This window comes from Salmo salar, chromosome 01 (genome assembly GCF_965601325.2).
Source record: "Salmo salar chromosome 01, fSalSal1, whole genome shotgun sequence".
Lineage (NCBI taxonomy): Eukaryota > Metazoa > Chordata > Actinopteri > Salmoniformes > Salmonidae > Salmo > Salmo salar.
In genome coordinates this window covers 59,341,187-59,357,825 of record NC_138291.1, presented here as the reverse complement: position 1 = coordinate 59,357,825, position 16,639 = coordinate 59,341,187, and the positions used below count along the sequence as shown (strand labels likewise).

The window sequence follows — 16,639 nt, the reverse complement described above, 5'->3', positions numbered from 1 at the left end:
AAGTCACTCCGGAACCATGCATGTGCCTTCCCAGTGACTCATTTGTTTCGGGCTCAGGCCACGCTTGCGCCAGGGGCTGTATACCCACACTTCTTGGCCAGTCTGAAAAGGCTGACCTCGACAGAGAGTGTTGTATACCTTCTTCTGCTTTACCCTTGGAACCTCGTGCTCCGGAGGTCTTTCAAAGGACTAATTTACTGGAGTTCGTAGTTTTCAGCCAAACATCAGAACTGCTGGGGTGCATCCAGTAAACTCCTGCACTGCTGAATGATAGGCCCACAAGACCAATGGCAGATGTCAGTCTCAGTCTTTCTGGTCGTTGAAGGTGAGAGTGGCCAGCTGTATCACCAAAGTCCATATCGCCAACACCTTAGCTTCAAAATGTCATCCCTGATCACTGTGGAGTTCTTCCAGTGCTCCAAACTGGCAGAACATCTCCTCCACCAGCTTGTTGGCAGTGGTTGTGGTGCCCTGGTCAGGGGACGCGTAGGCCTCTGGCGACTTGGTAAAATAGTCGACAGACACAAGTACGTATCGATTGCCTGCCCCTGTCACAGGGAAAAGGACCCAGTATTCCACACCAACCTGCCCCATGGGGGCCCCCCACCTGATATTGTGGCAACAGGGCATGGGCGCATACAGGTGTCACAGACATGCACATACAGTTCTGTGTCTTGGCGGCAGCCAGCCCAGTAGAGTTTCCTTCGTAGGAGTTGGAGGGTCTTTGTGTACCCGAAGGGGCCTCCCCACACCGATCCATGGACAGCTCTGAGGGCATGGGTACACATGGAATGAGGCACCAGCAACTGCCACTTCACAGAGTTGTGTTGTGTGTTAGTTCCATCCATCTTTGAAACAACACCCCTTTGTGAATGGCAAGGTTGTCCCACTGGGAGTAGTAGGCCTTGGTTTCGGGGGACAGGGTAAGACTCTGTTCCAGGCAGCCTACTGGCTGAGCTCCAACCAGCCCCGAACAGTTGCTAACACCGTGACACCTTCCTGTTCCCTCTTCAGGTCTTGGTCATTCCAGCTCTCCAAGGGTGCTGAGCTCCAGTCTGCTTCTTGAATTAACGCCCCTGCAGGCAGGAGACCCTCCTTTGTTCCAAGTGTGGTCAGTGCTTGCAGTCTTCCTCTTCACACGACTGGCGAGACAACGCACCAGTGTTTGTGTGGAGACGACCAGCCCTCGCCGGGTGACACAGTTGTTGTGCTCGGTATGGTTGAGGCTTTGACTGTAGAAGGCCACCACCCGTTCCCCATCCGGCCAGCGAAAGAATGGCCCCAATGCCCACATTGCTGGCATCTGTGTCCACAATAAATGTGTGTTGGGGTTTGCGGTATGCCAGAACTGGAGCCTTGAAAAGGGCCTGACACAGTTTAGCAAATACTGCTATGCAGTCATCATGCCAGTCGAACCGCTGATCCTTGTTTGTCAGGCGGTGTAGAGGGCTGGCTACTGTTGCAAAGTCCTTGATGAACCTCTGGTAGTAAGAAGCTAGGCCAACAAAGCTTCTTTACTCAGAGAGATCCTTATGGTTCGCCCAGTGCTGAACTGCCACCACCTTGGCTGGATCAGTTGCAACTCCGTCTGCCCCGATAACACTTCTTGGGGTGGAGCTTGAATCCTGCGTGCCGAATGGAAAGTAGTACCTCACTCAGATTTGCCAGAGATCCATACGGCATGCACAAGGAGGTCATTCAGGTAGATCACACACCTGTTGCAGGGGATTGTGGCCAGCACATGCTCCGTAAAATGCTCGAAGGTTGGCAGAGGATTGCAGAGCCCGAAGGGCATCACGGTGAACTGCCACAGTCCTTGTCCAATTGAGAAGGTAGTCTTCGGCCTGGCCTCAGGGGCAAGCTCCACTGGCCAATAACCATTGCGTAGGTCGAGGGTACTGAACCTGAACCATAAACCTGTGATGTAATTCAGTGCATCATCTATGTGCGGGAGGGGATAGGAATCCTTCCTGGTCACATGGTTCAGCTGCCTGTAGTCTGCACAGAAGCACCATGAGCCATCCATCTTCAATGACAAGAACTACAGGGGCTGCCCAAGGGCTGTTGGATGGCTTGATGAATCCTGTCTCCGCCATCTCCCAGATCTTCTGCTTCGCTATCGCTCTCTTCGCCAGTGGCAAGTGATGGGGCCGCAAACGGATAGGCGCTGCGTTGCCAGTATCGATAGAGTGCTGGACCAGACTGGTTCTCTGGCATTCTTTGTCTCGTGGTGCAAAGACATCCACCAACTCTGCAAGCAGTGCTTCCAACTTATCGCACTGCTCAGACACCAGCCCTTCCCGAACACCTCTTCCCTAGTTCCCGCACAGCTTGTTGGGTAGCTTCCGAAGGTACATCCATCGTGTAACTGGTCACCTGCTGGGGCACACACACCTCTTTAGCGGCTCCTTCTCATGTGGGGAAGGATCTTTATGGGGCTGTCTGTCACAAATTCCTGCCTAGTCACCTGCGGCTGCCGTTGCCTTTTTCCACTGCTCTGCAGTCCCATAACGGAGTCTTTCGTCTGGGGTTTAAGCGTTCCAACAATGCTCCCACTTGACTGAGGAAATCCAACCCTAGGATGTGGTCATCTTGAATATCGGCCGACCGGAGCTCTTGCTCCACCAAGACATTGTAGGATCTTAATTTGAGGCAGTTTTCGACAGCATGAAAAAAATCCTGCAGCAGTAGGAAATGTGATTTATTATGTGGATTATAATTAATCAACATTTTTGTAAGAGTTACTACATTTTTCGTAAGGGAAAATCAAGTCAGAAATGTCAAAGTGGAAATTACAAACTTCAGAAGCTTTTTTAAACCTCAAATACACTTCAAGTTAAAAATGTAATGTGTTGCAGGAAAGTTCTCCTGCAACATGGTGATGAAATTAAGATCCTACATCTGTATAGTGTCTGCATGTCCGTGAGCTCCCCTGTCACAGTGCAAAGACACAGGAAATGCACAACTTGTCGTGTATTTGAGGTTTAAAAAGGCTTCTGAAGTTTGTAATTTCCACTTTGACATTTCTGACTTGATTTTCCCTTACGAAAAATGTAGTAACCTCTAAAAATATGTTGTAAATTATTAAGTGGATTATAATTGTTGAGCTGAATATCAGGAGTGAGTCAAAGAACTACACTTCCCAGAGTGCACCAGCAGCAGCAAACCGGCTGCTTGTCACCTGATCAATCATTTTCACTTATTTGGAGCACCTGTGAAGGCATGGAGGGCGTCAGTCATTCAGAAGAACAAACTTCAGAGGGAAAACTCCAAGTTCACTCACAGGTTCAGTCCAAAGACGCCAATGGTAAAAGGCTTAAATGATTAATTCATCTTAGTTATTTAGAATGTTATTTAAATGTTTAAACTAATTTAAGTTCATTAAAATGTTTAATTAAGATGGTAACTTTTTGTTCTGTCTTTAAAGGTTTACAACCTAATTTACTGGCTAATTTACTGGCTAATTTACTGGACAGACCAACCAACTGAAGGCAAACTAAAAATAAAAAAGATTGAGTTGGAAGATTGAGTTGTCCCTGTGTCCTTTGGATGGTGAACAAGAGGAGGACTTGACAGTTGTAAACCACGCGGAGCGGCCTGGCCCTGAGGATAAACGGCTTCAGATCCAGAAATAAGCTGTTGACGCAGAGGAAGTCAAGATGGCGGAAGATGTCCTGGGGAAGTCGGTCCAGCAGCTCAAAAAGGAGAGGACCACTGCAAAAAGCAGCTTCACCAGACAAGCCAACTTCATTTCAAGAGGAGCAAGCAGCATGCTTCAAGTGGAGTTAAAGGAGGAATTCGCTAAGCTTTCAGATTGTTTCAGAAAGATGCTCGATGCCAACGATGACTACAGGATTGGACTGGAGGCTGACATGACTGAGGATGAGGAACCAGGTCTTAATGAACAGCAAGAGGCTGACATTGATAGATCTGTAAATGAAGGTGAAACAAAGTTGGCGGAAATAAGAGACATTGTTCAAACAAACCTGTGGTCGAGGTATGGAAGGAGTGAACTTCTTGTGGCAATCCTGGAAGCAGAAAAAGCCAATGATAAAGCGGCTTATGTACCAGTGGAAAGTGCCAATTTAGAGGGCTATGAAGTGCACCTCGCTCTCTTGGACAAGAGGATAAAAGAGGCCATCTCAGCAATGTCATCATGGGAGCGATGGATCCCTGTAGAATTAAAAGACGAATTAGATGGAAGAGTCAAGGACGTAAGAGCATTCTACTACAGGCTTGAGTCAAGGAGACCTGAATTTGCCACTGCACGGACGACCAATGAGCGAGGCACAGGAGTGAAACTACTACACCAACCGGCAACATCCACACCAATAGTGAGAATCAAGCCAATCTCTCTACCTATCTTCAATGGAAGCAGGAGAGAATATCACAGATGGAGGAAAGACTGGGAAAGCCTGCAACAGCAGGGAGAGCCAACCGAATCAACTGAAGTTAAGAAGATTCAACTCCTGGAGAGTGTGGATGTCAAAATCTCAAAAGACCTCAGACTTTCAACCTACACCACTACCGATGACATGTTCAGAGTCCTGGAGAACAGGTATGGCAACAAGTCAACCATCATAGTGGAAATCCTGGAAGAGCTGGAGAAGATGCCACATGTGAAAGGGAACCAACCAAGAAAGGTAATTGATCTCATACAGTCAGTGGAGAAGGCTCTAGCAGATCTCACAGAGTTAGGAAACTCTGGAGCCATAAATAACCCACTGGTAATTAGATCCATTGAAAGCAAGTTGCCTGACTTCATTAAAAGAGACTGGGTTATGTTCATGGTTGAACCCAGAAATTATGTCACATCAGACAACCACTTTGTCATGCTCTTGAAGTTCCTGAAAAGTCAAGAAGGAATACTGGAGAGACTCGAACAGCTCAGAGCTGAGGAGAAGGTGGAAAAATCGGATCGTTTGGACAAGAAGTATGACAGAAAGATTGCCTCAACAAAAACCACAAGGAAAGAAGAGCTTGATGAGGTATGTGGTGTATGTGGTGATAGTGGGCACAACAACAAGATATTCTTCTGTAGAAAGTTCAAAAGACTTAAGCTACCTGAAAAGAAAACTGTATTAAGAAAGCTGGGGGCATGCAGAAAATGTCTCGGATGCCATGATGAAGATGGATACTGCAGAGACACTTTCCTATGCAGAAACAAAGACTGTAAAAGGGAAGGTGGTGCCCCAGACCACCATTTTTTCCTCTGCCCAAAAGGAGAAGTCAAAAGAGGGGAAGAGAGAAAGAGTGGAAGAGACGGCAAAGGTGAAAGCAAGCTAACGGAGGAACAAGAGAAGATCTTGTCTGAACTTTCCCAGGAAATGGCAGATCGATGCAGAAAGGCTTTCACCAACACCAACAAAACCGCAGTGACACTCGCTGCTTCAGGCCAGTCTGAGCTACTGCAGAGAAATGGGCTCACTGAACTTCCTGTCATCATGATGTTGATGCAAGTCACGGCGAACGCAGGGCAGAAGATTGGGACTTTAATTGACCTTGCTTCAGACACAAACTGCATTACCCATAAGGCTGCTGAAAGACTGAGGTTAAGACATGAGAAGATAACTTTAGTTGTTCATGGGGTTGGTGGTATGACCATGAAAGTGAACACACTAAGGTATCTCCTCAAAGTCAGAGTCAAGACACCTAAAGGGACAGAGAGAGCGCATGAAATGGTCTGCTACGGCTTGGATGAAATCGCCAGAGTGCATCAAGTAATTGAACCTGAGAAGTTGAAAAAATTCTTCCCAGAAGTCAAACTTACAGAATTGGGAAGGCCAGAAGAGGTCGAACTTCTCATTAGCCACCGAGAGGGAAGACTTGCTCCCCAGAGGGTAAAAATCATGGGAGACCTCGTCTTGTGGGAGGGTCCATTGGGGAAAACAGTGGGTGGAGCACATCCCGACTTATTTGAAGAATTGGAGGTTGCACTATATGAGTCCAAAACACACTTTGCTCGCTCCATGAGGACAGCAGCTGTCAAATATCAAGAAATCACAAGTCCAACTACTGTCACAGCCCAGCTACAGCAGGAGGATGTGACTCTGACCAAATTTACAGCTGCCAGTAACCGTGAGTTCCTTGAGTGGTGGCACTGGGACAGCATCGGAGCTGCATGTGAGCCAAGATGTGGAGGATGCCGATGTAGAAACTGTCCACCGGGAGGAAAAGAAATGACCCTGGCAGAGGAGAGGGAACTGGAGATCATTAAAGGAGGCCTCACCTACGAGAAGGGGGATGCTCACACACCGGCTCCACATTGGGATGCAAAGTATCCTTGGACGGTAGATCCAGCCTCTCTCCTGAATAACAAAAGTGCAGTCCAGGCTTGTTTCTTAAGGATGGAAAAACAACTAAGCAGAGAGCCAGACTGGAAAGTCGCATATGCTACCCAAATCCATGAAATGGTCGAGCGAGGCGCAGCCATAAAACTCACCAACAAAATCATGGACGAGTGGAATGGACCAGTGTGGTACGTAAGCCACCTGGTGGCACCAAACCCTCATTCGGTAACAACACCGGTTCGTATTGTATGGAATAGTAGCCAGAAATACAAAGGTGTGAGTATGAATGATCTTCTTCTGAAGGGACCAGACGTTCTCAACCCTATAAGAGCTGTCTTGCTGAGGTTCAGAGAGGGGACGTATGCATCTCTAGGAGACATCAAAAAGATGTACAACTCTGTATGGCTGGAGGAGCGTGAGATGCATCTTCACAGGTTCCTCTGGAGGGACAGCCCAGTTGAAGAGGTAAGTGAATATGCAATAACCAGAGTCAACATTGGGGAGAGACCTGCTGGTTGCATTGCTCAGTTGGCTATGAGGGAAACAGCACGCCTGCCCAACTTTCTTCACTTGGAGGATGAGCGCAGAGTCATTGAAGAAGACAGTTATGTGGATGACCTCTTAACCTCCCAAAATGACCTGGATAAACTTGACAAAATCACAGCAAATGTAGAAGAGATCTTGAAAGCTGGAGGGTTCTTCCTCAAACCATGGGTCCGGTCAGGGCAAAGTGGGAGGCAAGGAATGGAGGTGGAGGGTCTATCAAAGGCACAAAGTAAAACCTTAATTCTTCCAAATCAAATGAGGGACGAAGACAACAAAGCCTTGGGTATCGGCTACCGAATGGATGAAGACAAGCTCTACATGTTAACCTCAGTTAACTTTTCAAAAAGGAAAAAGAAGATGAGAGTTGGGAAAAATCTTCTCAAGGAGGAGGTGAGAACTGAGACACCTAACCCACTGACTAGGAGGGCCCTCTTAAGCCAAGTGGCTGGACTGTACGACCCAATTGGCTTAGTTACACCTGCCAAACAGAAGGGAGCAATTCTTGTTCGAAAAGCATTCCAAGAAGGAGGGGGTGGGAAACTAACCCAAGAAACCTGGGACCAACCTCTCTCAGAAAGCCTCAGGGAAGAAGCCATCCAGCTTTTTGAAGAATATGTGCAGCTTGGAGAGGTGAAATTCCACAGGAGCCTCACACCAGCTGGCTGGGAAGGGAAACCGTGGGGCATCACATTCTCTTATTGAAGTGATAAAACCTATGGAGCTGTGATGTACTTAAGATGGGAGACAAGTCAAGGCACTAAAGTTCGATTTGTTGAATCAAAAGCCAAGCTGACACCCCTGGATCAGAAGGGAGACGCTGTAAAAGCTGAGATCTGTGGTGCTGTCTTCGCAGTCAGGATCAGGAAGTATGTGGAAAAGCATGCTCGAATGAAGATCGAGAGATGGTTCCATCTACTTGACAGTCAAACGGTCTTGGGAGCCATTCAAACAGTCAGTTATGGGTACAAAACCTTCTTTGCAAACAGACTGGGTGAAATCCAGAAGGCTGGACAAGTGCAAGACTGGTGGTGGATCCGTGGGGATCTAAACATAGCTGACATCATAACAAGAGGGGGTGCTCCTGAAGATTTGAAGGAGAATTCCACATGGCAAGAGGGACCAGAGTTCCTAAAGTGGCCAGTGGAGGAGTGGCCTATAAAATCAGCTGGAGAGGTTGCAGCTCATGCCAGGGAGAGTGTAAACAAGCTCCAGAGGAAGGCATTCTCAGGTGCATTGACAAGAGCTGAAGCGAGAAGTAGTCAGCAGAAAGAAGACCTACAAGGCACTCAGGAAAGTCCAAAGAGTGAAACTCAAGAGGGAATACCTGTGGTGAACCCAACTCTTCTTAGAAGGAAGCCCACTGGTTGGGTTAAAGATCTTGTGGAAGTAAGAAGATTCAGTAGCCTGTCCAAACTGGTGAGAGTCGTTGCCTGGGTTTGTCTAGCAGCCAAGCAGTGGCTGAAGAGGAAGGGCCGGGCCCCTAAACAGGCAAAGAGGGAGGTAAGATCACCCAAGCAAGCTGTGCCGACTGTCAAAGAACATGAAGATGCACTCAAAGACCTTTTTCTCGCAGCTCAAGAAGGTACAGATTTTTCAGACACAACTCTAAGCAGACTGACAGTGTACAAAGATGTGAAGTCTGGGCTGCTAGTTTGTGGAGGAAGAATTCAGACATTCAACGAAGATAAGACAGCAGTGCCAGTTTTACCCTTTGAAGCATGGGTGTCTACACTGCTGGCACAAGAATCCCACACAGCAAACCACGAGGGAGTGGCAGTAACCCTTCTCCGGATGAGGAAGAAAGCCTGGGTAATAAAAGGCCGTAGACTTGCCAAAAAATGGTTGACAGCTGTGTGGTCTGCAGGAAAAACAAGGCAAAACAGTGTCAACAAATCATGGCTGACCTGCCTCTAGAACGAACAGGCCCAGCTGCACCTTTTGAATTCACCGCCATGGACCTGTTCGGCCCTTATGAAGTGAAAGATGAGGTCAAGAAGAGAACTAGACTCAAAGTATGGGCATAGTCTTCTGCTGCATGGCTTCCCGAGCCATACACACTGAAGTGGTGAGTGACTTGTCATTCTACTACCCATTGAAGAACAAACAGAGGTGTGAAGGGCTTGTGACCTCTCTGGATTTGAAAAAAACCAGGAGCTCAAGTGGGAGGTGTTGAGCTGAATATCAGGAGTGAGTCAAAGAACTACACTTCCCAGAGTGCACCAGCAGCAGCAAACCGGCTGCTTGTCACCTGATCAATCATTTTCACTTATTTGGAGCACCTGTGAAGGCATGGAGGGCGTCAGTCATTCAGAAGAACAAACTTCAGAGGGAAAACTCCAAGTTCACTCACAGGTTCAGTCCAAAGACGCCAATGGTAAAAGGCTTAAATGATTAATTCATCTTAGTTATTTAGAATGTTATTTAAATGTTTAAACTAATTTAAGTTCATTAAAATGTTTAATTAAGATGGTAACTTTTTGTTCTGTCTTTAAAGGTTTACAACCTAATTTACTGGCTAATTTACTGGCTAAATTACTGGACAGACCAACCAACTGAAGGCAAACTAAAAATAAAAAAGATTGAGTTGGAAAATTGAGTTGTCCCTGTGTCCTTTGGATGGTGAACAAGAGGAGGACTTGACAATAATTAATCATTTCCTATTGCTGCAGGATTGTTTTCATGCTGTAGAAAATTAAGATCCTACATCTGTATACACCCACTTATAAAATCACTTTGTATTCTTTCTATACAAATACTACGATGCCGCAGCAACATTTTCAAACCTTGACCATTCAGGTACTTTATATATTGTATAATTCTGCCTCACAGCTTAACAGCCTTCTCTCCCTGTCTTCTCCATGTCTCCTGTAGGTATGCAGATTTTCTGACCCCATACATGAACTCAGTTCCTGCTGTGATCGCCAAGGCTTCAGCCATTCACAACCCCATTATCTATGCCATCACCCACCCAAAGTACAGGTACCGTATTCTTGTTGCCACAAAAATTAAAGATCAAACCTATTGTTTTCTATTGTCTCTATTGTTGCATTATGAGTCAAATCTTACGCAGCCGAACCCCATTTGGGAATTCCGTTTAGCAACAAAGTCAAATAGCTATTCTTTTGTTGTTTTTTATTACTCTAATGTGATACTACACCAGTGAACCATTTCATTCCATCCCATGAGAATCTATCAAATCTGAGAGACAGGAAGGGTATAGTCCTTGTTAGCTAGCGATCAGACTAAACTCTCCACTCTATAATCACTCATAAACCAGGATATTAACTCAACTGGACATCATTATAATATTCTCACCACAAAGGAAGGATTCGTAGAATTAATATATAGGGAACCTAGATTCTTTACCGCTGTGTACTTTTTGTATTTTAGTAATCTAGGTTCACTGCTCAAGGTAAATTATTGCTTGCATGTTGGATATACACTACTGGTCAAAAGTTTTAGAAAACCTACTCATTCAAGGGTTTTTCTTATTTTTTTTAACTATTTTCTCCATTGTAGAATAATAGTGAAGACATCGAAACTATGAAATAACACATATGGAATCATATAAAAAAGTCTTAAACAAATCAAAATATATTTGAGATTCTTCAAATAGCCACCATTTGCCTTGATGACAGCTTTGCACACTCTTGGCATTCTCTCTCAACCAGCTTCATGAGGTAGTCCCCTGGAATGCATTTCAATTAACAGTTGTGCCATCTTAGAAGTTCATTTGTGGAATTTATTTCCTTAATGCATTTGAGCCAATCAGTTGTGTTGTGTCAAGGTAGAGGGTATACAGAAGATAGCTATATTTGGTAAAATACTAAATCCACGTTATGGCAAGAACTGCTCAAATAAGCAAAGAGAAACGACAGTCCATCATTACTTTAAAACATGAAGGTCAGTCAATATGGAACATTTCAAGAGCTTTGAAAGTTTCTTCAAGTGCAGTCGCAAAATCCATCAAGCGCTATGATGAAACTAGCTCTCATGAGGACCGCCATAGGAATGGAAGACTCAGTTCATTACAGTTACCAGCCTCAGAAATTGCAGCCCAAATAAATGCTTCACAGAGTTCAAGTACAGACACATCTCAACATCAACTGTTCAGAGGAGACTGTGTGAATCAGGCCTTCATGGTCGAATTGCTGCAAAGAAACCACTACTAAAGAACACCAATAAGAAGAAGAGACTTGCTAGCGGCCAAGAAACACGAGCAATGGACATTAGACCGGTGGAAATTTGTCTTTTGGTCTGGAGTCCAAATTGGAGATTTTTGGTTCCAACCGCCATGTCTTTGTGAGATGCGGTGTGGGTGAACGGATGATCTCCGCATGTGTATTTCCCCACCGTAAAGCATGGAGGAGGAGGTGTTATTGTGTAGGGGTGCTTTGCTGGTGACGCTGTCAGTGATTTATTTAGAATTCAGGCACACTTAACCAGCATGGCTACCACAGCATTGTGCAGCGATATGCCTTCCCATCTGGTTTGGGCTTCGTGGGACTATCATTTGTTTTTCAACAAGACAATGACCCAATACACCTCCAGGCTGTGTAAGGGCTATTTTACTAAAAAGGAGAGTGACGGAGTGCTGCATCAGATGACCTGGGCTACACAATACCCAGACCTCAACCAAATTGAGATGGTTTAGGGTGAGTCGGTGTAGGGGGTGCGTACTGGCGGCAGAGAAGTCAGGTGCAGGAGAGCAAAAACTGATTTTCAACGGCGCAGTTTAATAAATAAAACCATAAACAGAACAATAAATCAATGGGTAACAAAACCCTTTCACACACCAGCATAACATGCACAAGCACTACAATAAACAATTCCGGACAAGGACATGGGGGAACAGAGGGTTAAATACACAACATGTAATGATGGAATTGAAACCAGGTGTGTGTGAAGACAAGACAAAAGAAATTGAAAAATTAAAAGTGGATCGATGATGGCTAGAAGACCGGTGACGCCGACCACCAAACACCGCCCGAACAAGGAGAGGAACCAACTTCGGCAGAAGTTGTGACAGTACCCCCCCCCCACCTTGACGCGTGGCTCCAGCAGCGCACTGACACCGGCCTCGGGGGCAACCCGGAGGGCGAGGCGCAGGGCGATCCGGACGAAGACGGTGGAACTCCTGCAGCATTGAAGGGTCCGACCGGAACCTAGCACCTTTCCTCCGGACCGTACCCCTCCCACTCCACGAGATACTGAAGGTCCCTCACCCGACGCCTTGAATCCAGTATGGAACGAACAGAGTACGCCGGATCCCCCTCGATGTCCAGAAGGGGCGGAGGAACCTCCCACACCTCAGACTCCTGGAGCGGACCAGCCACCACCAGCCTGAGGAGAGACACATGGAACGAGGGGTTAATACGGTAATCGGGGGGGAGCTGTAAACTATAACAAACCTTGTTCACTCTCCTCAGGACTTTAAATGGCCCCACAAACTGCGAACCCAGGTTCCGGCAGGGCAGGCGGAGGGGCAGGTTTCCTGTCAAGAGCCAGACCCGGTCCCCCGGTGCGAACACCGGGGCCTCACTGCGGTGATGGTCTGTGTTCTCTTTTTGGCGCAGCACAGCCCGCTGAAGGTGAACATGGGCAGCGCGCCTGAACCAGTCGTCCACCGCAGGACCCTCGGTCTGACTCTGATGCCAAGGCACCAGAACCGGCTGGTACCCCAGTACACACTGGAAGGGAGAGAGGTTAGTGGAGGAGTGGCGAAGCGAGTTCTGTGCCATCTCAGCCCAGGGCACGAACGCCACCCACTCCCCCGGCTGGTCCTGGCAATAGGACCGCAGAAACCTGCCCACATCCTGGTTTACTTTCTCCACCTGTCCATTACTCTCGGGGTGAAACCCTGAAGTAAGGCTGATTGAGACCCCCAGACGTTCCATGAACGCCTTCCAGACCCTAGACGTGAGCTGGGGACCTTGATCAGACACTATATCCTCAGGCACCCGGTAGTGCCGGAAGATGTGCATAAACAAGGCCTCCGCAGTCTGTAGGGCCATAGGGAGACCGGGCAGAGGGAGGAGACGACAGAACTTTGAGAACCGATCCACAACGACCAGGATCGCGGTGTTACCCTGTGAGGAGGGAAGATTGGTAAGAAAATCCACCGACAGGTGCGACCAAGGCCGTTGTGGAACGGGTAAGGGGTGTAGCTTCCCTCTGGGCAGGTGCCTAGGAGCCTTACTCTGGGCCCACACCGAGCAGGAGGAAACATAAACCCTCACGTCCTTTTCCAAGGTAGGCCACCAGTACCTCCCGTTCAAACAGCGCACTGTCTGACCGATCCCAGGATGACCAGAGGAGGGTGACGTGTGGGCCCAATAGATCAACCGGTCATGAACAGCAGACGGGACGTACAGACGCCCAGCGGGACACTGGACGGGAGTGGGCTCTGCGCGTAACACCTGCTCAATGTCTGCGTCCAGCTCCCACACTACCGGCGCCACCAGGCAGGATGCGGGGAGTATGGGAGTGGGATCCATGGGCCGCTCCTCTGTGTCATACAGCCGGGACAATGCGTCTGCTTTCACGTTCTGGGAGCCTGGTCTGTAGGAAAGGGTGAACACAAAACGGGTGAAAAACATGGCCCACCTTGCCTGGCGAGGGTTCAGTCTCCTTGCTGCCCGGATGTACTCCAGATTGCGGTGGTCAGTCCAGATGAGAAAAGGGTGTTTAGCCCCCTCAAGCCAATGTCTCCACGCCTTCAAGGCCTTGACGACAGCCAACAGCTCCCGGTCCACCACGTCATAGTTTCGCTCCGCCGGGATGAGCTTCTTCGAGAAGAAGGCACAGGGGTGGAGCTTCGGTGGTGTACCCGAGTGCTGAGAGAGCACAGCTCCTATCCCAGCCACAGACACGTCCACCTCCACTATGAACACCAAAGAGGGATCCGGGTGGGTCAGCACGGGAGCCGAGGTAAACAGAGCCCTCAGGTGACTAAAAGCCCTGCCCGCCTCAGCTGACCACTGCAAACGTACCGGACCCCCTTCAGCAGTGAGGTAGTGGGAACCGCTACCTGACCAAAACCCCGGATAAACCTCCGGTAGTAGTTGGCAAACCCTAAGAGCCACTGCACCTCCTTTACCGTGGTGGGAGTCGGCCAATTACGCACGGTTGAAATGCGGTCACTCTCCATCTCCACCCCTGAGGTGGAAATACGATACCCTAGGAAGGAGACAGACTGCTGGAAGAACAGGCACTTCTCAGCCTTGACATACAGGTTATGCTCCAACAGGCGAGCAAGCACCCTACGCACCAGGGACACATGCTCGGCGCGTGTAGCGGAGTATATCAGAATGTCATCAATATACACCACTACACCCTGCCTGTTCAGGTCCCTGAAAATCTTGTCTACAAAGGCTTGGAAGACTGATGGCGCATTCATCAACCCATACGGCATGACGAGGTACTCATAGTGCCCTGAGGTGGTACTGAAAGCCGTCTTCCACTCGTCTCCCTCCCGGATACGCACCAAGTTGTAAGCGCTCCTGAGATCTAGTTTGGTGAAGAAGCGCGACCCGTGCATTGACTCAATCGCTGTGGCTATGAGTGGTAGCGGCTAAGTATACCTCAGGCGCAGACCTCCCTCCTTCTTCTTCACAAAAAAGAAACTCGAGGAGGCGGGTGAAGTGGAGGACCGAATGTACCCCTGAAGCAGGGATTTGGAGACATATGTTTCCATAGCCTCCGTCTCCTCCTGTGAGAGGGGTGAGAGGGGATACACGTGACTCCTGGGAAGTGCAGCGTCTACCAGGAGATTTATCACACAATCGCCCCGTCGATGTGGTGGTAATTGAGTCGCCTTCTTTTTGGAGAAGGCGAGAGCCAAATTGGCATATTCAGGGGGAATGTGCGCGGTGGAGACCTGGTCTGGACTTTCCACCATAGTAGCACCAACGAAAACCCCTAAACACTTCCCTGTGCACTCTCGCGACCACCCTGTGAGAGCCCTCTGTGGCCAAGAAACAGTGGGGTTATGACAAGCTAACCAGGGTAGGCCTAGCACCACGGGAAATGCAGGAGAGTCAATAAGGAAGAGACTAATTCTCTCTTTTTGACCCCCCTGCGTCACCATGCCCAGAGGAGCGGTGGCCTCCCTAATCAACCCTAATGGTCGACTATCTAAGGCATGAACGGGGAAGGGCACAGCCACGGGAACAATGGGGATCCCTAAACTATGGGCAAACGATCTATCTATAAAATTCCCAGCCACGCCTGAATCGATGAGTGCCTTATGCTGGGAATGCGGGGAAAACTCAGGAAAACTGATATAAAAAAAACATATGTGCAACAGAGGGCTCTGGGTGAGAATGGTGCCGGCTCACCTGGGGTGATGCCAGAGTGCCCTGCCAGCTGCCTCGATAACCAGAGGAACCAACCTGGCACCGACCGGCAGTGTGACCTCTGCGGCCACAGATGGTGCACGAGCTGGAACCCCCTCCGGTCTCCCTGCGCACCGCCCCTCCCAGCTCCATGGGTATCGGAGAAGGGGTGCGGGGGGATGGAACCAACAGACCCAGATCTGAATGTCTGCGGGTAGCCAGCAGGTTATCCAGCCGGATGGACAATGGTGGTGTCTCTGCAGGCCAACTCCCGACGGACGTCCTCGCGCAGACTGCAGCGATAATGGACGATCAGGTCCCTGTCGTTCCATTCCGCGCCGGCAGCCAGGGTCCAAAACTCCAGGTTGAACTCCTGGGCGCTCCTCGCCCCTGCCTCAGATGGAAGAGGCGTTCACCCGCCGCTCTATCTTCGGGCTGGTGGTCGAAGACTGCCCGGAATTGGCGGGTGAACTCCTCAAACTGGTCCAACGCCGCATCTCTCTCTCTCCACACGGTGTTGGCCCACTCCAGGGCTTTCCTGGTGAGGCACGAGACGAGGGCGGACACCCTTTCACGGCCCGAAGGACCCGGGTGGACGGTTGCCAGGTATAAGTCCAGTTGCAACAGGAACCCCTGGCAGTTTGCAGCCATCCCATCGTATTCCTGGGGAAGAGAGAGACGAATCCCACTGGGACCAGGAGAAGGAGGGGCGCGTAGTGGAGACCCCGGTTGTGCTGGAGGGGGCGCTGGGACAACTCCCTGTCTCTCCCAGTGGTCCATTGTCTGGACAACGCGGTCCATGGCGGTGCCAAGATGGTGGAGCATTGCTGCGTGCTCCCGGACGCGCTCCTCCACCCCTAGCCCCGGGGTACCTGCTCCTGCTGACTCCATAACTTTGGTCCGGAATTCTGTAGGGGGTGCGTACTGGCGGCAGAGAAGTCAGGCGCAGGAGAGCAAAAACTGATTTACAATGGCGCAGTTTAATAAATAAAACCACTGTAAACAGAACAATAAATCAATGGGTAACAAAACCCGTCACACACCAGCATAACGTGCACAAGCACTACAATAAACAATTCCGGACAAGGACATGGGGGGAACAGAGGGTTAAATACACAACATGTAATGATGTGCTTCCGGGTTTGGAGCGAGTATTCGTGCTGCACTTCGCTCCGCAGGTAATATTACATTTCATTACATTACAACGGTTTGATTTGTTTGATCTGAGCAATTTTTTAGCTAGCTACATAGCTGTCTTTGTATCAAAGATAATTGTGTAATTTAGAGTAATTTAGAGTAATTATCGAGGTTAGCTAGCCAGCTATTTTCGTCCTCCGTGACGCCGTTCTCCAAAACTTAGTAAACACTGCTAGCTAGCCAACTTCTACCGACTAGCACCACTGTAGAAACTAATACATTACAACGGAACAATTTGATTAGAGTAGTGTTAGCTAGCTACATAGTTGT

At 48.7% G+C, this 16,639-nt stretch overlaps 1 protein-coding gene across 2 annotated transcripts in view; it reads left to right on the top strand.

Moving 5' to 3' along the window:
- Positions 1–16,639, top strand: part of opn4a (opsin 4a (melanopsin)) — an 85,132-nt gene that overhangs the window by 38,777 nt on the left and 29,716 nt on the right. For both annotated transcript variants that reach the window (NM_001279057.2, XM_014201341.2), the window contains 1 exon segment: positions 9,708–9,815. In NM_001279057.2, coding sequence (NP_001265986.1) covers positions 9,708–9,815 — 108 coding nt within the window.